General features: G+C 37.5%; 1 protein-coding gene across 2 annotated transcripts in view; it reads right to left on the bottom strand.

The window, feature by feature from the left end:
* Positions 1-7,883: 7,883 nt before the first annotated feature.
* The window catches only part of GOPC (golgi associated PDZ and coiled-coil motif containing), a 39,809-nt gene continuing 24,192 nt past the window's right edge, over positions 7,884-23,500 (bottom strand). For both annotated transcript variants that reach the window (XM_047101792.1, XM_047101793.1), the window contains 6 exons: positions 21,934-22,109; positions 20,733-20,898; positions 18,027-18,122; positions 16,531-16,695; positions 14,212-14,392; positions 7,884-10,924 (listed from right to left, as the gene is read on the bottom strand). In XM_047101792.1, coding sequence (XP_046957748.1) covers positions 10,794-10,924; positions 14,212-14,392; positions 16,531-16,695; positions 18,027-18,122; positions 20,733-20,898; positions 21,934-22,109 — 915 coding nt within the window. In that variant the 3' untranslated portion in view covers positions 7,884-10,793. The remainder of the gene's footprint in view (positions 10,925-14,211; positions 14,393-16,530; positions 16,696-18,026; positions 18,123-20,732; positions 20,899-21,933; positions 22,110-23,500) is intronic.

Genomic DNA, 23,500 nt, shown 5'->3' with positions numbered 1-23,500 from the left:
GGAAGGATGCCTCCCCAACAGGTAGGGAATACCATGTTTATTTCAAACAGTACAGGATTTAGAACTCAGGTCTAACCTGGGATTTAATCTTTTTAACCACATGATTTCAAGTGCATTTTTGGTGCTCAGTTGAACAAGAAGCCCATTACTGAGGTGGCTGTAATGCTATGGTGGCCTACATATGCAAACCAAAGTCTAAACCTGTAAGTGTCCCAGGGTTTCAAAATCAAATGCTAAGGACAACCGGTGACGAGCAGCCAACTAAGATTTAAGCTACAGCCAATGAAATAATGTCCTTTCTTTGCTCCCACACGTCCTCTTGGTCTTTCCCCTGGTTTCTTTGGTGGAGCGCTCCTAAGCACTCCTGGTTTGGCACCTCCCCGACCAGAAGCTAGAAATGATCAAACTTAAAATTTTTAGTAGGCCCCAGTTCATCTCTTAACATTTGTGATTTCTGAACCCACTTCTTAATCCCAAAGTAGAAATGATGACACAAGGCCTGCCGAGAAGACTAATTTATGTCGGTCTTTTGCGTACAGCAGGTGATCAATACCTATTAACTCCTTTCTCCCCACCCAATTTGAAGCCTAAATGCCCTCCGACACCATTTCCCTTAGAGTCCTTTTCAAGTGGAGGTCACCTTGTCTCCTCAACAGTTGGCTGCACTCGCTGTGGCCAGGGGGCATTACATGCCTTCCTCCGACACCCACTTCCCATCCATTCACCCTCTCTCTCCGGCGTGCAAAATGCTCTCCCTTTGTGACACCCATGCCCCCCAGCTCTGCCACCTTCTTCCCTCCCCCGCCCCCACTGTGGCATCTAATATCTTCCAAACGGGGTGCCGCATATACTGAGGACTTTTGCCTCGCTCACGGTCTTCCCCGCTCCTTCCCTGTAGTCACACTGAGAGGTCAGTGTCCAGCATGGTCACTTGCATGGCTTTCTGACGTCTCCTCTAGGAACCTCCACTCCATTGAAACTACCTCCACACATGTCCACACTCTTGTTGTCGGATCTGAACTCTTACTAATTCTGTCTGCCCCAAACCTCCTATTCTTCGGATTCCTCACCTTTCCTCCTACTTATTCATGGACCTCATGAAGATATTGGATGCCCAGATATCATTTGCCTCTGGTGGTTAAACTTTTTTTTAATATTTATTTTTTTTATTAAATTTTTTTTTTCAACGTTTCTTTATTTTGGGGACAGAGAGAGACAGAGCATGAACGGGGGAGGGGCAGAGAGAGAGGGAGACACAGAATCGGAAACAAGCTCCAGGCTCTGAGCCATCAGCCCAGAGCCTGACGCGGGGCTCGAACTCCCGGACCGCGAGATCGTGACCTGGCTGAAGTCGGACGCTTAACCGACTGTGCCACCCAGGCGCCCCTAATATTTATTTTTGAGAGAGAGAGAGAGAGCATAAGTAGGGGAGGGGCAGAGAGAAAGGGAGACAGAGGATCCAAAGTGGGCTCTGTGCTGACAGCAGAGAGCCCAGCCTGATGAGGGGCTCGAACTCACAAACTTGAGATTGTGACCTGAGCCAAAGTCAGACGCTCAACTGACTGAGCCACCCAGGCGCCCCTGGTTGTTAAACTTGTTAAGTTGCATTTCCTTTCCATCCATCACTTGAACTGTTCTGTCTTAGCATTTTCACTCTGTTGTCTTCCCAGAAACCTTAATCCTTCAGGACCCCTTGACATACCATCCCCACATGTCCACAGCAGCAGGAAAACATTCACACTGACTCTTACCAACTCCTAGTTTCCTCAACCTTATCCAACTGATCTTTGATCTGCTTCTTTTCCCATCCCCCTCAGCAACTGTTCCAAAGCAGCGCCACTCTCCGCACCTTCCCCTTACTGAGGCCTCGCCACGCTCCTTCACCTAGTGGCCATTAAAATCTGATCCTGTAACTGCCTCTCCATCCCTCTTCCCACAGAAAACTGCATCCAATCCAGTCCTTTTCTTCTCCCCTCCGTGTCCACGGGAAAGGCGTTCAAAACCTTCACCGGTGACCTAATCCCCATTGCCTTCTCCCTCACCTCAGACTTTGCTCCAGTTATCTATCCCCCTTTCCCTTGTCTTCATCTCCCTCTCAACCAATGACTTCCTCTTGGCCTATAAACTTGTTCAAATCTCTCTCAAGTGGAAAGCATTCTCCCTTAACATCCCAAGCCCATTTCATTACCTGTCCCCTTTCTTCCCAGAATGATCTCTTTGACTTAGAATTTCCATGTGTCTCAGCTTCATTCATTCTTCATCTGATGTAATCGTTGGTCACACACGGTTATACACTGGTTATATGTCCAAAACGTAGTAATCTTGTCCATTTGTCCAAGGCTTCTTTTGCATCCCTTCGGGGCATTTGAAATGGTTCTCATGTAAGTACTGCACACTTTTTGTTTAAATTATGTTCAGGTCATTTTTGTTGTTGTTACCATCGTGAATGGTAGCACGCCCCTCCTTTTATAGATCGAGGACCAATATGGCTTTAGTGGGGAAAAGTATGAATTCTGGAACTGGACTGTCTGCGTTCAAATTCTGCTGTAGTTATGTGACCAAGAAAGCATTATTTTACCTGTCTCTGACTCCATATCCTTATTTCTAAATGGAGATAGTAATAGAATATACCCCCATGGAGTTGTGAAGATTACACTGGTTCATACACGTAAAACCCTGAAAACAGTGCCTGACCCATAGTAGGCACCATGTTGGTATTAGCTATTGTATATATATGGGTATTTTTTTATTAAAAATATCTTAAATTATTAAATTCTTTTTCTTCCTCTGATATTTTTTAACATTAAAAAAATTTTTTTCATAGTGCGAGCAGGGGAGAGGGGCAGAGAGACAGAGAGAGAGAGAGAGAGAGAGAGAATCTCAAGCAGGCTCCATGCTCAGCACAAAGCCCGACACAGGGCTCCATCCCATGACCCTGGGATCGTGACCTGAGCCGAAATCAAGAGTCAGATGCTCAACCGACTGAGCCACCCAGGTGTCCCATGATTTCTGCTTATATTCTCCTTTACTAAATTTCCTTGTTTCCAGTAGTATTTAGCTGATGCTCTTTGATTTTTTGGGAATGTGATCACATCTGCCAATAGGGTTATTGCAGCCTCCTTTACAACATGACATGTACACTTAGTTCCATTGGCAATACCTCCCCTACCACGATATAATGCTTCTAGTATCTCCCTACTCGGTATGATGCTGGCTTAGGGGTAGTAATAGATGATGTTGAGGTGTATATTAAAAATGCATCCATTCATTCCTTTTTTTCCTCACCAAGAATTCATGTTGGATTTATATCAATGACTTTTCGGCATCTATGGAATTGGATGCAAATGATTTTCTTGCCTAGAATCCCTTTCTAGATGCAGCCATGATTAATTTTATCATTGGATGTCCTACATAGTTATGGCATGTGTGTCTATGCTGAATTCACATCGGTAACATATTATTTAAGATTTTTACATGAATGTTCTTTTGAGAGATGGGTCTTCTCATTTTCTTTGTATCAAGCTTTATCGGGTTTTATTAGCTTGACAAAAACAATTTCATTTTCTTCTTTTAGGTTCTTCTCTTGCTAGGCACTGAAATTATCTACTCTTCAAACATTTGGTAGCATTGCCCCATGAAACCATACATTTGTGGTACTGAGGGGAGGCAAGCACTGACAATTTTTTCCACGGAGATCTGTTTAGATTTTAAAACTTTGGTTTTGGAGAATGATAAATCACACTATCTTAGAAAAATTTTCAAATTTGTTCATGTAGAATTGAACAAAATAGTTTTTTATTATCTTTTCATTTTCCGCTTTTGTTATGGTGATTTCTCCCTTCCTATTTTGCACATTTGCCTTTACTGTCTTTTTTCATTATTTAGCCAGCAGTTCACCTATTTGTCTTTTTCCCTGGAAAATTCGTTTTTGATTTTTTTTTTTAGTTCTATTTTTCTGCTTTCAGAAGCAGACAACTCATTTGTTACAGCCCTAGGCAGATGTAAAAATGCCCTTAACAATGGTGAGAATGACACAAATTGTCACAAATACCCTGTTGCCACCTTGCTCCCTAGAGATGGTGGGAACCCTGTGCAGAAGAGCAAAGAGCGGGGGAGGAAATGCTGGAGTCTGAAGGGTCTGTGGCTCTGCTGTGTAATGTGAGGATTTCCTGCATTCTAACAGCCACTCAACTGCAGAAAAGCTATTTCTAGTGAAATTCAAATCCAGTTCAACCATCACTCTTAAAAATCAAAACTGAATCAACCCTAGGCTCCATCAAACCTTGCACCATTTTTAAAAAATAGAAATAGGGGCCCCTGGGTGGCTCAGTCAGTTAAGCATCTGACTTTGGCTCAGGTCACGATCTCCATGAGTTCAAACCCCACATCCAGCTCTCTGCTGTCTGCACACAGCCTGCTTTGGATCCTTTGTCTCCTCTCTCACTGTCTTCCCCTCTCCTGCTCATGTTCTCTCTCAAAAACAAACATTTTTTAAAAAGAAGAAATAATTATTGGGGGAGAAAGACTGAAAAGCCAACAATTTTACCTGTATTTCCCTTTCTCCCTTTCAACGTGGCCTATTAAATTAGAATCAAGAGAGGGGGTTGCCTCTGACCCTTACTAGCTATATAACCCTGCACAAATAATATAACTTCTCTAGTTCTCACTTTATTCATCCTCCCGAGAGTATTTTATTTGGCAATCTTCATAAAGCCTTCCAGCTCTAATAGGCAGTAGAATATCACATTTGGAATCTGCTGCCCCCTGCTGGCATTTTGACAAATTGCAGCCTTTACCGTTCCAAGGCATAGAATCCCAAGTTTGTGTCTATGTAGTTTACACTTCGTGGATCTAATTTTCTTTCTTACAGTTCCATTCATTCATCTCCCAATTTATAAGCCAGAAGTCTTTTACAATCACATAGTGTCTTAACTTGAACTTTAAAACAATCTTGTTACTTTTGCTGTTCAAATCTTCCTTCCTTCCTGAATTCTTTGGAAGTTTTGTTGCAACCTCCCACTGCTGTGATGGCTTTTTAGAATTTTCTAGTGGTTGTTAATTTTTGTTTTACATATTTTGAGGCATTTTTAAATTTGTATATACAAGTTGGAATTATTTTAACTTTGTACTGAGAGTTGATTCTTTAAGAATTTAAGTAGATTTCTCTATCACTGATAATGCTTTTTGTTCCCTTGAAGCCTATTTTCTCTGATATGAATAATTATCTAAACTGGCCTCTGGAATATATGCCCAGTGTTATCTTCTTGATCATTTCACTTTCAAATGTTCCATATCCTTACGTTTTAGGTGTGGATTCTTTTTTTCAATTTGAATTCTTTTAACAGGAGTTTGGTCTTTGATCAAGCAGTCTCAAAACCCAACCCCAGTAGCACATCCTTGGCACCTGCCAGTATATGCGAGCTAATTCTACACTTTTGATTTCTAGTCTCTTTTCTCCCTTACCAGACCCAGCACATCCACAGCCAGGCTATGCTAGGATTTAAGCCTGTTACTGGCCAAGCAGCCAAGAGAGTAACAGTTATGGTCTGAGGGGGAGGGGGCACTTAGAGGGGCCCACAGCACTAAGCATGGAACTACACTCGCAACTATATTACAAAGAACACCAAGCAAAATCAGCAAAGGGAAAAGGCATATGAACAAAGTCCAGAGGAAAACAGGAACAGGCTCCAAGAATCTCCTTCCAGTTAAGTCACGCAGGATGAGCTTAATTCTCCAGCAGTGACGTGTCCATTAGGGAAGCTTACCTGAACCTGGGCATGGAGTCCAGGGTTTTTATTTGGCTCAGTTACATAGGCACTCTGCCTAGCATGTATCAAAATTCCAGATTCCCAGAAGGAAAGCTGGTGTTCAACCTAAGTCTTATTGTTTGTATAAAGGTTTCGGGCACAGTTCTTACCAGTTACGGAATGGGGGTGAAAGCAGGGGGGGGTACACTCCTGAAATCCAAATTGCTGGACACTTGCCAAAGGTGAACTTTGCAGGTAGGCCTTTCTAAGGATAACAGGTTCAGGCACACCATCTAAGAAATACTTAGTAACTGAGCCATGACCTCATGCCAAGGACTATATGTAGCCCCACTTACCCAGCAGGAGGTCATTCTCTTCACCCTCTGGGTGGGAGATGAGCCAGTTCCTAATCTATTAGCCTATTTCCTCAGATCTCACTCCTGGTCCACTTGTGTTAGCTGGGGTCCTCCAAGAAGCAGACACCAAGACCAAGAAGGGGTCCACGGTGTAACAGATTAGGGGCAACGCTGGTGAGGAAAACTAGAACAGAAGCTGGGTTTAGGGGGAAGCTGGAAGCAACTAGACTCTGATGCAGTTATGAGCTCAACTGAATGAAAGGAAGGAAGGAAGGAAGGTTGGGTGAAAGCAATTCAGGGGCACCTGGGTGGCTCAGTTGGTTAAGCATCCAACTTCGGCTCAGGTCATGGTCTTGCGGTTTGTTGAGTTCGAGTCCCGCATAGGGCTCCGTGCTGACAGCTCAGAGCCTGGAGCCTGCTTCAGATTCTGGGTCTCCCCCCTCTCTGCCCCTACCCTGCTCATGCTCTGTCTCAAAAATAAATAAACATTAAAAAAACTTTTTAAAAAAAAGCATTTCAGATGATCATGTAATTCCACAGGAGTCTGGCAAGACCATCAGGGAGTCCTCAAGCCAAAGTCAAGGGCTCATGATACCCGCGTCATGGCAGCAGCTGGAGAAGCGGGAGTCTCGGTGTTAAGGCAGGACTGGATTTCAGAGCCCAGCAGCTCTGGGCTCCGCGGGGCGGCCTGGAGTCGCTATGCTCCTCTTGCTGGAGATCCAGGAGACACATTCTCCTGGCTGCCACCACGGGGCTACAGCTCTCCAAATACACCTGAAAAAGATTTATCATCAAATATTTAGCACCAACAGCACATGGTAACTAGCAACACTTTCAGTTTAAAAAAAAAAGCTGTAAAACCACCTAGAATAGAACACTGGTTAAGAATGAAAAGGTAAATAATCTTTTACCTTTCATAAACTAAACATGCTATGCAGATGAATTCTGGGGAAAAGACTTCCAAACTGCTTAGTGAACTGGGAGTTTAAGCTGACAGACAGCATATCGTATTAGAACTAAATCAAGGTTAGTCAACGACAAAAAATACGTATTTCCAAATGTTCATAACTCAAGTAATTTTCCGAAATATGATTTGTATTCATTAACACTTAGAGGAAAATATCATTTGTAAGTTTATCTTCCTGATTGACCTCAAAAACCCTTTAGCAAAGAAAAGGTATTTTACCCCCAGTTCTTAGGCTGACTGTAAGCGACCACATGTAAAACTTCTGACACAAGGAAACGGAATAATGTTTCCAGATGTTTCTAAAGGTTATTTTACACATAATTTGGGAACTTCCAAACCTGTAGGCTCAGGTGATAAAATGGAAGGCTGTCCTTTTACATGATGTATCTACCTCTTACATGGTGTATCTAAGAGGATTGGTTTTCTAGTTTGTTTCAATGTTATCCTCTGAGATAACACTGACTATCAAGATTTGCAACACAAAACTAACCCCAGGAGGCTGGAGTATTTGCCATCTGCTAAGTTTCAACAAAACACTGGTCCCACAGTTGCTCTGACAGATCTGACAGATCCTTCCAACCAACATGTTTTTAACTAAGCCAGAGTAAACAGTTCCTAAGATCAAACAGTTAACTACTACAAAAAGAAAAAAGAAAAAAAAACCATTTCAATATAGTAACTGGGTTTCATCCTTTACATGGACTTTAGGACCTCTTGGTGCAAATGACAGAAGCTACTAGAAGTAAAGAAACCAAAATACTGAATGTGAAAGAAACTTAAAACATTTATTTTTTTAAAAATGAGATCAACACATTTTAATGTAGAAGATGCCATCTTTATTTACAGGCTAATAAAAAAATATTAAACTCAACTTAACTAGATATAATACATTTGTCATAAATCCTATAGATCTGAGGCCAACCGTAAGTGGAAGACTGAACAGGTGGAATAGTGGATTACATAATAAAGATGTCAAATAATGTGCGGCTTACACACGAATCAATATATTTTGTTTTTAACAGGAAAACAAAGTAAGTCCACCGTGTGGGGAATAAAACCAGCACCAGGCACAAGCTGTGTTACCTTCTGACAACTATTCAGTTATAATTACCAAGACTCACAACATTTTCACCTCTCTTAAACCTGCTTTAACAAGCCTCAAGACCCAAATGGTTTTGCTCCATCACATTCACAACAGATACCACCGAAGAGAATTTTAGAGGCGAAAGTGTAAATACATATACGCACATACACACAAGCCTCACGTTCTGTCGAACATTTTTTCTCAGCTATTCCGCTTGTGAATTTGTATATTTTTCTTTTTCCTTTTAACTGTAATGGCTTTGCAACAGTTCTTTTCTGTTTGGTTTTGCCCTAGAAACTTGAGTGTTAGAGATTTCTTCCCTATAAATGTGAAAATATAAAAACCGCTTCTCATTAGTTTATAATTCTTAGCTCACCCCCCAGAGACCATATATTCTAAAATGAACTTTTAACTGGGTACTTTCTAAACACCTGCCAGGAAGCACACGGTAGCATCTGAGCAACAGGGCTCTCACGTAGACTTTGCAAACCAAGATGAAGCAGGAATGAAAAGGGACGGACTTGTGCAATTTTAAACTAACGGGGAAAATTTTCATTCTGCTCTTCAATCCTTGAAAGGAGTTTATGTCATAACCACCCCATAGGATTCCTATTAAGCAGCGTCTAAGTAGAAATGCCAATTGAAGGTTCTTAGAAAAACTCTTTGTGGACTTTCTAGATTGTTCTTGAAAATCAAAAGGTTTCAGCTAATATTTCCTAAGGATTCTACCTAGTGGATAAAGGATATTCTCCAAAAAAAATGCCATGGTCATCCCATCCCAGGCTGCATTAAAAAAAAATAAGAATATGGTTTTGAGTCACAACAAAAATGTTTTCAGATACGCTACAATGGAATTTTTTTTGGCTAAATGAATATACCGGCTGAAATCTAGTTTGCAGATCCCATGTCAGTCCCGGGGTATGTGTTTGGTACAGGGGGAAATGCATAAGGGAAAAACTCTTTTCTTCTTTTAAGAGGCCTAGCCTGTCAGGAACAAACAATAACATATAGCTTGCTTATTTGGTTGTACAATTAAATACTAGCTTCCGCTTGGAGGCAACGTTACACTATAAGGTATTTTAATATCAGTAACAATATACACTAGGAAGTGCATTTCTATTATAAACTAACATGGTGATATACAGATGAACAAAACCACCCAAAACAAACCATAAAGGAGCAATAGTTAAAACATCAAATTTATAAATAGCAAAACCACCAAATAAAGTATATACATTGTAAAGATTTACCTATGAACAAATATATAGTGCATCTAGGAAAGAAAAAAAATGTGTTTTACATCACATAACATCTGACTATTAGACATGAAGGTACTGATAATACTCTAAAGCCTGCAGGCTTTCCTCCACTTAATATTCCCTTAAACATACATCCTTTAAAACCGTGATATTGGCAAAACTATCACCTCTTTAAATGCAATGTTTTCACTTTCCCCAGCAAGGTACAGTGTGGCCTCCAAGAGCAGTTAACTAAGAGAACAGGCCCTCCATGCTTAATCCTGGGATAAGAGAAACAAATCTGTAGTTTGCATATGAGAGCACTTCAGTCAAACACTGAGATGAAAAGCCAACCAAAACAATTCCGGTATTGAAATGTCTTCGCCTTATCTTGCCCACCAGTGCCTTGGCTTTTTAGATGACTGGCAAATTAGTTACTCTGAGAGAAAACTGCTGTTTGAATGAAATGCATTTCACTGACAAATAAATTTGAGCTTTTACTGCCAGAAAAATGTATCTGTAAGTGCCAAGACTATCACAACAAGACAAACTTTATGAACAACTCAAAATGTAGAAAACTGTCTTTCGTGGATTCCAGAAAAAAAAAATCTGACTCTAAACATTAATAATGTAATGCTCCAATACCATGCACACAGATCAACATAATTGAGAACAGATATTTTATACTCATCTGCATTTCTTTTAAAAACCAGGAGAAGTACAATGTACGATAACTTTTCAGGAAGTATTTCTAGTGCAGCATTGATTGATAAAGGATTGCTTAAAGAAAACTATTTTGTACTGCATTGAATAAAGCTGAAAGGCAAACTCATTACAATAAATGATCATTAAGAACTGATTTAGATATCAGGATGCACAATAAATTAAATAAAAAAACTAAAACCATTCTTCTAGTTTAAAAAAAAATTAAGTCAAGCCTACATTTCTGCAATTCATTGAGTTAAGTTCTGTCCTCTGAAATACCACACTTAACATTCTGGAATATATAATATGGATCCATTTATTCTTGTACTTAAAGGCTATTTCTTATAAATTCCGGTTAGCATGGTCCTTCTACTAACTAGAAAAGGAGCCAAATAAAACAGTAGTGCTTCATTTGGTACTTAAGAGCCTAGTAATATCCCTTTGGGAAACACATGCTTTGGTGCTTTACAATTTTAGGAAAATCAAAATCGCTTTACATGCAATAGCTAATTATGGTATACCACAGAAAACAGGAGTTTTATGCATTTAGAATTGTTCACATGAAGCCCTGAGGTACCCGCCTTTCATTTAGGCTACAAGCCTCCCTTGATCTTGTATAGTCTCTGTCACCGTCTTCCCTAGTGCCCCAAACTCAGAAGAGTCTGATTAAGAATCTTGTCTGGAGAGACAGTCAATTTAGTAAGATTTTTTGTGATACAGACTGTGCAGATCGTCTAGTTTAGAAGCACTGTCTTCTACAGGAGGTTCACTTGAAGTTCCTAGATCTCCGTTTTCATGTCCATCAGTTACTGCCTTCTTATTAAATCCTGAAAGAAAGAGGAAAAAAAAAAGATAGAAACTTTCTATCTAATCTGAAAGAAGTCTTACAATTTTACTGAGCAAAAACAAAGGAGTACCCACTATAACTAGTAATAGTAATGAGGTAAATAATGGGGCCTAAATTAATCAAGTTAGCAATTTCTGACAGAGGAATTCTTCTTACACCAGATATCAAACACTGTACAGATTTTTCATATTATTTATTGGACCTATCAAAAAATTATATAAAATGTCCTACCAGAATTTCTGTGAAACTTGGAACTGATACAAACAATCGTAAAATTCAGTTAATTCCACTTATACAAATATACATTGAACAGTAAATTATATGTTTCTTTTACATTTTGCTTTCAGATTATTTAACTACAGTGCACTAAGGCACAGGCTAGCCTACTGCTAAAAATCTAGGTTGTTGTCAAGACAATGTCCAGATAACATTTAAAACAAATTTTGGTAAATCTAAAAAATACATACTCGGCTTGCAAATAAATCAGTTGATTATGTCATCTACTTAGTGAGCTATGAAGTCTGGACATGTGCTAAACAGTAACCAATGGATATATTTTGTGGTTTGAGTCCGTTAATAGTAATATATCATAAGAGCATACATTTTAGTTATATGAGTCACACTTTCAGTGGTCTGCAATTCACACAGGTGACAGAGAAGTCTTTTAGCCTCAGCTGCAAAAAAGGGAGGGGCAAAGCCTTCTAATCCCGACAGATAGTAGAAAGGATAAAAGACAATGAAATCATAGGGAAAGCAGACCAACAGTGTAAAGTTTTGACATATTGCCACAATAGTTTTGATCAAGACGCACGGGGAGAACACAACTGCTACTGCTGTGTACACGTAGAGAATTCACAAGATCCAGGCTTATCAGAAGGGCATCCGTTCATCAGTTCACTACAGAACTCTATACCAGACGTTCTCAATTTTTTTTTTGGTGTTAGGATGCCTTTCCACTCTTAATAGGTACTGAGGGCTCCAAAGACTTTTGTTCATGTGGTTTATTAATGTTATGTGGGTTAATGGCGTTTACCATATTAGTAATTAAAACTGAGAAATCTAAAAAAATTATTACTTTGTTAAAAATGAAAATAAGCCCAACAAATGTTAACATGAACAGCATTTGCCTTAGGGAAAATAACTCCATTTTCTAAAAATTCAGTCAGAAGAGGAGCATAATTTTCAATTCTACAAATATCGTTGAAGTGTGGCTTTCTAGAAGCTGGATTTTCTTATTTGCCTCTGTTCCATCTGTAACAAGTATATAAAAAGTTCATCCTCACACAGATATATAGCTGGAAGAGAAGACTAGGTTTGGTTTTTTTTAATGTTTATTTTTGAAAGAGAGAGACAGAGCATGAGTGGGGGAGGGACAGAGAGAGGGGGAGACACAATGCGAAGCAGGTTCCAGGCTCTGAGCCCAACGCAGAACTCAAACCCACAAACTGCGAGATCATGACCTGAGCCGAAGTCGGACGCTTAACCAACTAAGCCACACAGGCACCTGGAGAAGACTAGTTTTAATAGCCCTTTCAGATAACTGTCAATATTCTTTGATATTATACCAAATTTGACACCATAGACTTGAAACCATATCAGTAAAGTGTCCACATTCTGTTACATCAAAATCCATTGGTCTATCTTGCAATTTGAATGGCTTTTACCCATGCAGGATTTTGTAACATCATACACTGGTCATTTGAGAAATATTAGATCACTGAGTCATGTAGCAATTCCAAAGGCTGACGAATTTCATTTCACTATATCAAAAAAAAATCACATTTAGTAACATTACCACCAATCTTACTTTATAAGTTAAGCACTGGAAAGCTATCAAGCTTATGGTGGGGTGATGCATGTTTTACAAAATTCTAATTGTCACTTGAAAGCTGACATTTTATCATTGGCAATAAATACTGTCAGCTGTTTTCCCTGAAGTGATGGACTCGCTTTGTTCCTTTGAAAGAAAATGGCTGCCAAATAGCCTGAACAACCATAATTTATCATTCTTCAAGTAAAAAATCATCTTCCATGAAATAAATGGCTACTTCAGCTAGCTACTTAATCACTAAGTGCTCTTCTTTGAGACCAGCATCCTAGTTCAGCATGCAGACTCGGTGCTTTATGCATCCTTCCCATCTTGTAACACATGGTATTAAAAAAGACACGTACTCAAGGGTCAAGATTTAATAAAATGAACAGCTAATTTTACGATTTCATGAAACTGTCACTGTCTTTTTTTTTTTTCTTACTCAGAGTAGATGGCAAGGAAGAAAACGATTCCTATAGTAGAACCACTGCCTTGATTCGTACTAAGGCAAAAGTAGCTTTACTCCCATTGCTTTTGCACCATCAGTGCAAATATCGACTCAAAAAACCCACAAATAATGTTTTAGCATTATTATTAACAGTTTTTATCTCACGAATCCCCTAGAAGGGTCTCGGGGACCCCCAGAGATCCATGGATCACAGTTTAAGAACCACTGCTCTACGTAAAAGAAAGGTTAGAATTTTTCTTTAAAATATGTGTAAATAATAGCAAAGGAATTAACCCAAAAATCCTCAAGATCACATGTCTGGATTCTAATAACAATCACCACAGTCTAATAACATATTCATATTTAGTCTATAAATCACTGTATTATGAGAGAAGAATCTGCATTAAGACAGCAAGATGACACTAAGATAAATCTATTCTAAAAGGCATATTGGTTTTTACTTCAGTCCCGAAAACTTGAATTTTTTTTATTTTTCCAGGATCTCATGTAGTTCAGTAACTGGTAATATACTTGCCTTAAAGTCCAAAAAGAATCCAGAAGAACTTCTACGTAAATAAAATTTTGGCATAGTGACCAGTGTACAATAAAACTATAAGCAAAGTTTCTGTTTGCTTACAGTTTTCTGTTCATTCTGTTCATTCATTCATTCTGTTAATGATGGCTTCCCCATCATTAAAACAGTGTTACCAAAGAAATCTAAAATCTGTATTTTAAAAGTTTATTAATAATAGGGATGCCTGAGTGGCTCAGTCGGTTAAGTGTCCGACTTTGGCTCAGGTCATGATCTCATGAACCGTAGGTTCAAGCCCCACATCGGGCTCTGTGCTGAAAGCTCGGAGCCTGGAGCCTGCTGCGGATTCTGTGTCTCCTTCTCTCTCTCTCTGCTCCTTTCCCACTTGTGCTCTCTCTCTCTTTCAAAAATAAACATTTAAAAACTTATTTTACTAACAATAAATATATTAAAAATAACTTTTAGAGTAATTTTTACCTTGCAACACTTTGATTTCCCCGCTTGTGTCCTTGCAACTAGCACCAGGATTACTACCTCCCTCTAACTCATCAAGGTACAAACGGTAGCGATGTCCACTCTCATCTTCGTACTCTACATTTTCATCATCAGAATCCACTTCAGGAGCCACATAAACTACTTCAAATTCAATCTCTCCTCTCTAAAATGAGGAAAGAAAATGAGGAAGTTATTTTAATTGTACTCAAAAAGGATTTCCAAATTCCTTGGGGTAATAGGCATGACGAGAGAGTTCAGATGTAGCCCCCTTTCAAGACAACAAATAATGAAATTCTAGACTCTCAAGAGGTGGAAGAGAACACAGAGGTCATCACGTCCAGACCAACCCCGTGAATCCTAAGTAATTTCCTTTTAATATTACAGTAGCTCTTTTTACTGATGACAGTATTTTTGCTAACAGATCTAAACTAAAAAAAGGATGCTGAACTACTCAACTTACAAAATTCTGGAACAAATATTCACTTGAATAGTCATTTTGTCATATTGTACTTTACACAGCAATTTGGCAAATCCATCTAAGTAGGCAGATAGTAAAGTTGCAGTTAAGGGCATCACACAAACTCTTCCTTGACTAATTCAAGAAACCTTTACATGACGATTTCCTGGTTGTTACTGAACAGGTCTTGAACCTTTTCTTAACTTTCACTGAGTACCACAGTGTTAAGGTAATCTGGTCACTAATAATAGTAATTATCATATTTATTATACGAAACTATATCCTTCAATCTTCAGAATAACCCTATTGTAGTGTAGTCTCTTTTACATGAATGAGAAACCTGAGTGAGTCTGGAAAGAGCAGATAATTCTCCCAATATGATGAACAAGTAAAACAAAAAATAGAAATTTGACTCCAAAGTCCTTGCTTTTTCTACTAGACTAAATGTGTAATATCTGTACCCCTATTCTTGAATAAAACCTTGCATATGAGAAAAAGTTACAGATTATTTTATGTTTAAAAAACATTCCAAGTCATTTAGTAAGAGACTATAACCACTATACACAAGTCTGGTATTTGCAACTCTGAAAATTATGTCCTGCCTTTGCTCCAAAGAAAGTATGTCATTTTTTACTGCCACTCACTAAGTCAGTCTCTTTGGTTCTCCTCTTGAGGTTATGCTTCAGAATTTTAAAATGTGCTTGGCATTTCCTTAAAAGTTTATGACTGCCTGTCTGTATTTCCTTTATCACAGCTGCCATTCGTCTCACTCTTACACTACTGGATATAGCCAAGTTTGGTTAAGAAAACACTAACAAAGAGGATAGGGCTGCATTCTTAGATCTCTCTTAGCAGATAAGCTTTAAAAATATCATTTTCGGAGGATAGATGGGTAATTCAGTGGTCTTCAGTAAAGTTCTAGATTAAAGAATTAGGTCTGTGCATAATAGTCATGAAAATGGGTTCTAGGCTTAATATGAGGAAGAGCTTTCTAAAAATCAGCAATATACAGCAACAGAATGGACTACTTTATCATCAATAGGTCCCCCTCTAATGTAAATGTTCGATTAGTGATATCGTAGAAATTTACACCACATGTATGGTTGGACCAAACAAGCTATAAATTCACTTTCAACTTTCAGATTCAATTCCATACTGATGACCCAACAAAAATCTCAATGTACTGTCAACACCTAATTTCTTCAACTCTATTCTTGAAGGAAAAAACAGAACAACAACAACAACAACAACCACCCACCTTAAGTTAACCTGGTAACAAATATGACTTGTGGATATGAATCCAAAGTCTACAATTTATCTGCTCTGCAACCTTAAGCAAATTATTTAAACCCTAAGAACCTTAGTTTACTCATTTTAAATAAGAGGGATAGGCTAAATGATTTCTAAGGACTCTTTCAGTTCTAACATTTATGACTGTGAAACCAATCTATGTCTAGCATATTGTTTTTTCTATAATACCTTCTATTTGTATAGTGTTTTTTAGTCATTAATGATGTTTTGCTTCCTAAGTACCAGGTCCTGTTCCGAGCATCCTAAATGAATCAACATACTTAATCCTGACAGTTCTCAGATAAGGACACTGCAGCAGGGGACTTAACAAACTTGCTAGAAGTTACACAACTGTGGAAAAAGGCAAATAAAATCTTTTTATTCAGTAAATCTGGATGAATGTGTTCTATAAAAGGCCCAAAGCAAAGGAACCTAGTATCCATATATGAACACTTTTATGACTGGAGAAGCCTCCTAGGTAAGTACAAAATATTCAATAGATTCAAAAGGAACCAATCGATAGATCCAATTTTCATTACATAAAGGGAACTTACCTGCTGGGAAAGAATGGTTACAGCTTCTTTATGCTTTGTGTCCCTTAGGTTAACTCCATTAACAGCCAGAATAGCATCTCCAACATGTAGCCCTCCACATCTATCAGCAGGTTGCCCTGGGTGGATCTCAGAAATGAGGATTGGAACACCATGTTCTTTCCCACCCTGACCAAAAAAAAAAAAAAAGTGGGGGGGGGGGAGGTGAAGGGCAGTCAATTAGTTTACTCTTTGTATAGTCACATACCATTCTAACAATAAAATATCTTCTTAAAAATGCATTTCAATAAGTATCTATACTGTATAAATGCTGAGTGAAATATTACTTGCTACTTAGGTAAAGGTAAATATATTATTACAAGTATCAAAAAGTTTTCTCTGAATAAAACAGCAACATGCATGTGGTTTCTTAAACACATTCCAAAGCCAAAATATTGGCTAAACTCTTTTAAACATAAATAAAAATATTCTATGTATTAATATTCCACAAGCACTGTTAGATTTTATCAACTCTACATCACTATGAATGGTAAGACATACCATTATTTTATGTACTACAAAAATCATTCTAAGAGTGTAATCTCAATTTCAGAGATACTAAAATGTGAAAAAATATGCAACAAAGAATTGATGAAATGCAGTTATTTGGTGCCTTTCACTTTCTAGCTTGTATCCTAATTATTTGTGTGTGTATGTATATATATGTATCATATTTGTATATATGTGTATTACTTCTCCTAAAATTTATGCTCTTTGAGGGCAGTGCATTCAAAAAGGTAGGTAGGTAATCAATAAATCCTTAACAGATAAACTTGTTATTATAAAAATAATTTCTACATTAAGCAATACCAAAAAGCAAATGAACTTATATAGTTCTAAGTGTCTAAGTATTATACAGTGTCTAAGTATTACCAAATCAAAGATAGTTGTAAAGCCATCTTATCCATTCATCTGGAACAAAGCACTAAACAACAGCAAATGACTCCAAATATATTACTTTTTCCTAACAGGTTGCTCTCAGAAATGTTGCCCAAGGTAAATGTTTGTAAAGGCATCAGATTTAGAAAGGATATTTGGACCCAAGAGCCAGTGAAATCTGACAGCAAAGAAATGAGACAAGAGAAAGATAACACATACACTCCAGAGAAAAGAACAATACAGTATGGAGCCATTTAACACAGAAGAAAGCAGATCCATTCCCAAAGGCTACCAGAGGCAATAATAGGATATTGTATAGAACTATGACCCAAGGCACAATGAAAATGTTAAATTATACTGAAAAAAGTAATAATTTTACTAAAGTAGTACTTAATGGTCATTAGGAAGATTTACATACAAAAAAAAAAAAAAGTTTACACAAAAGTGTTGGTGCCCAGGGGGATAAACTTATTTACTTAGAGAATATATCCAGAACGGTTTGTTTCCCAAGGATGTCCAACACAGAAGCATGATTAGACTACATAACTATAGAAAAGGAGACTGGAAGCACTACTTCTTACTGTAATTGAAATGCCAAGGCCTTCATGATCTTCCTTAAGGAGGAGAACTTTTCTAATTGGACCAACGCCTTGGCTTTTCTTTAAAGAGTCTTGATCCTTATTAGGGGAAAAAAAGAAGAAAAATTAGTACTACTTAAAAGATATATCAAATAGAATAAACCCATGCTATATAAGTTGCTTTTAGAAATCTTTATTAGTTTCTTGGAATGGATACACAGTAAAGTGTTAAGAAATTAATTACTAGGTAAAATGGAAAAATGAAAACAGTTGTTCTGTTAATATAGTGAAATGTATAGATGATTTTCTCACTCTTAGGGTAATTTTTTTATACTGCTCATCTTTTAAATTGTAGGACATTACAAAGGAAACTATTGCCAGGAATGAACTGATGAGCACATATCTTCAAGAAATAAAAGTTGATAAAATGTTTATTTTCATTAGAAAAATATCATAAAGATCTACAACCATTTTAACTAACTTGTAGAACTGAAAAACAAATTCCTAATTGGTTCACTAATTACTTTTCCATTCTGCTGAGCTCTGGAGTCTACTTCTTAAATAAAGGACTTTACTCCATTAATAATTCTTTCTCTGGTACCTTTATTCTTTCCTTTCTGTTAAGCTCCAGCCCTGTTCTGCATATAAACAAATTCTAAGCCTTTTCCAGCTTTAAAATACTATCCACGTAAAAACATAAAACAAAACAAAATAAAAACATTTCAATCACCTATTATTTTTATTATCTTCCCTCCATCTTTCCTTAACCTTCACACGAAGTCAAACCTAACTATATCTACTTCCTTACTATTCCAGTCACTGTAATTAGGGTTTTGCCCCCACCTGCTCCATTAATTAAAACTGTCTTCTCTACAGTCACTGGCAACCAACATGGCTATATCTAATGCACACTTTTTAGTTACTACCCTTCTTAAACCTTGCACAAAGTTGATACTGTTCATCACCCTACCTCCTTGGAACCCTCTTTTCCTTGGTTTCTATTATAGTACTTTCCCAGATGGCTTATATCTGACAGGTCCATCTCAGAATCCTCCCTTTAAATGATCCATTTCTTTCCCTCACTCCATAAAAGTTTCTTTCCATCCTTGGCCTCCTATTCTTTTTCTTTTCTTGTCTTTTCTTTCTTTTTCCAATATATTTTAAGTTTATTTATTTATTTTGAGAGAGAGTGGGAAGGGCAGAGAGAGAGGGAGAGGGAGAGAATCCCAAGCAGGCTCTGCACTGTCAGTGAGGAACCCTATATGTGGGGCTCGAGCTCATGAACTGTGAGATCATGACCTGAGCCGAAATCAAGAGTCGGGCGCTTAACCGAATGAGCCACCTGAGAACCCCTATTCTTTTTATTTTCCACACATTTCCCTGGGTTAATCAATTCCATTGTTTTGATTATAACAGATAGATGATTTCCCTCATATTTCTTCAACTCAGACTTCTCCTAAATTCCAGAGTCATATATCCAATGGGACACATTTTGTTTGACCCAATGGGACCTCAAACACTACATGCTAAAACAAATCTCATCGTATTTCCCCCCAAATCTTCCTTTCTTCTGTTTGCTTTATAAACGAATGCCATCATCTCACTGAACTGCCCACACCAAATACCTAGACTACTCTTCCTTCTCATTCACCTACTTAACCAAAAGCAGTTAATCACCAAGTCCTCTTGATGCTATTTCTCTTAAACCTGTCCTTCCTCTCAAATACACTTCCTCTTTGTCCATCACTCTCTCCTCAGCTTACTAAAGTATCTTCCTAACGTATCTTCTCGACTCTAATTAGGCCCTCTCCCGGTATATCCTCTTCACTATACCAAAGTAATTTGTCAAAATAATGTTAAATCTTCAGTCTACCATTTTATTAAAAAATCCCATGTTTATCAGATTAAAGTTCATAAGCCTTTATTTAGCATAAAATAATTTTTGTCATTTGGCCACTGCCTAGAAGTTAATGGTCCCCAATGTCTGACATTGTAATTCTCACTCTTTGCCCACTAAGTTCACGTACATATCAATTCTTCTTATGATAATCTTTGCAGAGGCAACAAATACTTTAACTGTTTAAGGCCATGCTTTATCTGGTATGAAGATATGCAAGCCATTGGGTAGGAGTCAGACATGCATAAATTTTATTATGGTAAGGCTTTTATTATCAGGCAGCTGTAGTAATGAAATTTAATAAAGATTTATCCAGATAGAAAAGCTCTTGTACAATGGTAGCTACAGAAACAGACGATTGGACACAGATCTCAAATTCCACCTTAATTCAAGACCAAACAGGTGTAAATGTTAGTTCAAAAACTACAGTTAAATCTAGTTACCAAAAACTATTTTATAAACTACCCCCAAAATACTTGCCAATTTATTAATACGACCACAAGTTCTCTGCTAAGCTTGAAAAACAAACTTAAACATGCCTAATTATGATCCAGGAAAACTCTGAAATATGAGCCAAAGTAAAAGTAATATATATTTGCTAGCAACAGTTAAGTTTTCAGAAACATCACTTTTAGGGCATTTCAGGATAAGTCAGAAAAGAACTACATGTATCTGCTCTAAATAAGTTTAATTCCGCTTTTACTTTTTAAGTAATGGTTTTAAATACTACTAGAATAAAAAAAAAAATGGAAAGGATTTCTGACTAAAGAAAAGAAGAGGCTAAGTAAGAAACAGGAACAGAGCAAACATACGTGGCCTGGAGGAGCTTGCATTGGTCGTTTCAGGTCATTACGTCCTCTACAGGCTCTGATCACAGTTTTGTGACGATGCAAATGTATTTCGGCTTCCAACTGGTTCCAAAGCTTATCATGAGCTGGTCCCTTCATATCTCGTCCTAGTAATTGTATTTGTTGGACCCTTTATATTGGGAAAAGAGTTAATTCAGTTAGTTTTTCATTATTATAATTTTTATTACAGAGAGAATTCACAAGAATTACTGAATGCAAGTAGCTTTTACATATACCTAAGTTAGTATTAAAACTACTATTCAGGAACCTCCTGATGGCTTTCAGATTTGTAAAATATGAAAACTCTGAAAAGAACAGATGTCTTCAAGGGAAAACCAGTTTTAAAAACAAAGAATGAATGAAACCTTTTCTAATCACATACTTCATTCAAATGCATTAAAAAACAACTTTTGAGACTAATGTCAGCGAACATGTTTCATGTCTTGCGTGCAGTCAGGGCAGGGCAATAAAATCAGATACTACTGACTACTAGTCTTCACATGAAACTAACCGTACAAAAACATTTCTTTTAATGATAGCTTCTTTTTACAAAATGATTATTTTAAATATGGTAAAAGTTACTAGAAAATCTTCACTTCAACATGACAGAAATTATTTTTATTTGCTCCACATCAGTTCTTAACATGATATCAAAACAAGGAGTAAAAAATTATTTACCAACAATAATAAATCACCAAAGTTTGTGAGTAGTTATTTGTAAAAAAATTAATGCAAGCAGAACTGTTTTATTATAATAAAATCACTGCCATTCAAACATGTTTTAAAGGGTCAAGAAAGACTGGGTTTCAACGATCACAGAAAAAATTTCTTATGGAAGTCATGCTGTATATGTGAACATCATCTTTTATGGTTTCAAGGCACGAAATGGCTGAAAAGTGCAGATCTGGAGTTATTAGCATTTCATAGTAAGTTTCTATCAAGCGTGTGTGTGCACATGTAAACCAGAAATATTTACGTAGTACAGCGAAATAAATCTGCAATATATAATGCTATGAATATTAAGTTAACAGTAAGCTATAACAAACTGTAAAATAAGTCTTAAGGTAAAGATTAATGTTTCATTTATCACAAGAGGTTAAGAGTCAACCTCATTAAATACCCAATTCGTTACCTAAGAATACAAGGGTACACGTTTTTTACACACCTTCCTGCCAGTTCCTTATCTAAGTACTTGGCAGCCAGTCTTGCCCCATAAACTTCAGCCTGGAGAACAGCTATATGTCTACGAAGGGCTTCATTCTCTTTTCTCAACAACTTCACTTCAGCTTCAAGTTGAGCTTCTTTCATTTTTTCTTTTTTGTTTGCTTCAAGCTCTCTCTCCTAATTAAAAAATAAAAAAACCAGCACAATGTAATGAAAACACATTTAAGGCTTTTTAACAACAGACCAATTTCCTCAGAATACATAAAAGCGCACAATCTACAATACCAACAATGAAAGCATATGAGAGAAGTTACCACTTTGTTTCTGTAAAATGGAACAAAGATTTGGACACAGTTCTTTTTAACTAGTACCAGAAGGTACTGGGACCACTTCCACATAAGATAATTGCATGCCTTGGAGTACTTTGACACTGAGGATACTAAGAGAGTTAGTCTTCTCTAAGCTAATGTCATCATATACTAATAGGAGTGGTTTCAATGAATAATTGAATCTGCTCTCTATTTACTTTCTAAGAATGATGCAAGAACCTAGACTAAAATAAAAATAGTCACACTGGTGGTTGTACCCAAACATTTATTTAACTTTAATGCAACAATTCTATAAACAAGTCAAAATCCTTCAGCGGTGGAATAGATTCCACAGCTAATTTACTACAAGAGGACTACAAGAAAGTTGCACTGCTTAAATTAGAACACATATTCTAATTTTTTAAAGAACATTTGACGGAAAAAAATAATAAATAAAGAACATTTGGTGGTCATGGAAAAATGCTGGTAACAACTGCATTGAAACATACGTTAAAAAATTTCTCTACAGGGGCGCCTGGGTGGCGCAGTCGGTTAAGCGTCCGACTTCAGCCAGGTCACGATCTCACGGTCTGTGAGTTCGAGCCCCGCGTCAGGCTCTGGGCTGATGGCTCGGAGCCTGGAGCCTGTTTCCGATTCTGTGTCTCCCTCTCTCTCTGCCCCTCCCCCGTTCATGCTCTGTCTCTCTCTGTCCCAAAAATAAATAAACGTTGAAAAAAAAAAAAATTAAAAAAAAAAAAAATTTCTCTACATAAGCATATGTATGGTACAGATTATCACTGAATTGGGGGATCTGACTCATCTATTTGTCCATATGTTAAAGTGAATGAAGAACTGTTTGCTGAGGAAAACAGGGCCCCACTTGCTTATTATGAGGTAGGATGGACATCCATTTTTAGCTCTCATAAAAGGATACCATCGTATGCTCCACTTGGTAGACAGCCCATATACATGAATTACAAGTGTTAGCCAGAGTATAAAACCTCAAGATCTTTGCCATCAAATTTTTATCACAAGCTCACATGTGAGAAATAATGTTCAATTTACCTTAAAATGATATAAAGTACAGTATGTCTATTCCTATAAATCAGGAGTTACTAATGTAAATGCCTTCAGGACCCAAACACAAAACAGGCTGATACAAAACAAAGTAGAATGGAAAACAGAAGGTACAAAATCTAAAGGCAGTCAAGTTCAAGTACACACACAAACTCTGTAGCCAAACAAAACTCTTCTGAGAGT

Source organism: Lynx rufus, unplaced genomic scaffold (genome assembly GCF_022079265.1).
Source record: "Lynx rufus isolate CCGP_SWC_20201006 ecotype Redwood Valley unplaced genomic scaffold, mLynRuf1.p SCAF_6, whole genome shotgun sequence".
Lineage (NCBI taxonomy): Eukaryota > Metazoa > Chordata > Mammalia > Carnivora > Felidae > Lynx > Lynx rufus.
Note: the sequence above shows the minus strand (reverse complement) of the source record. Positions and strands in the feature narration are given on the sequence as shown.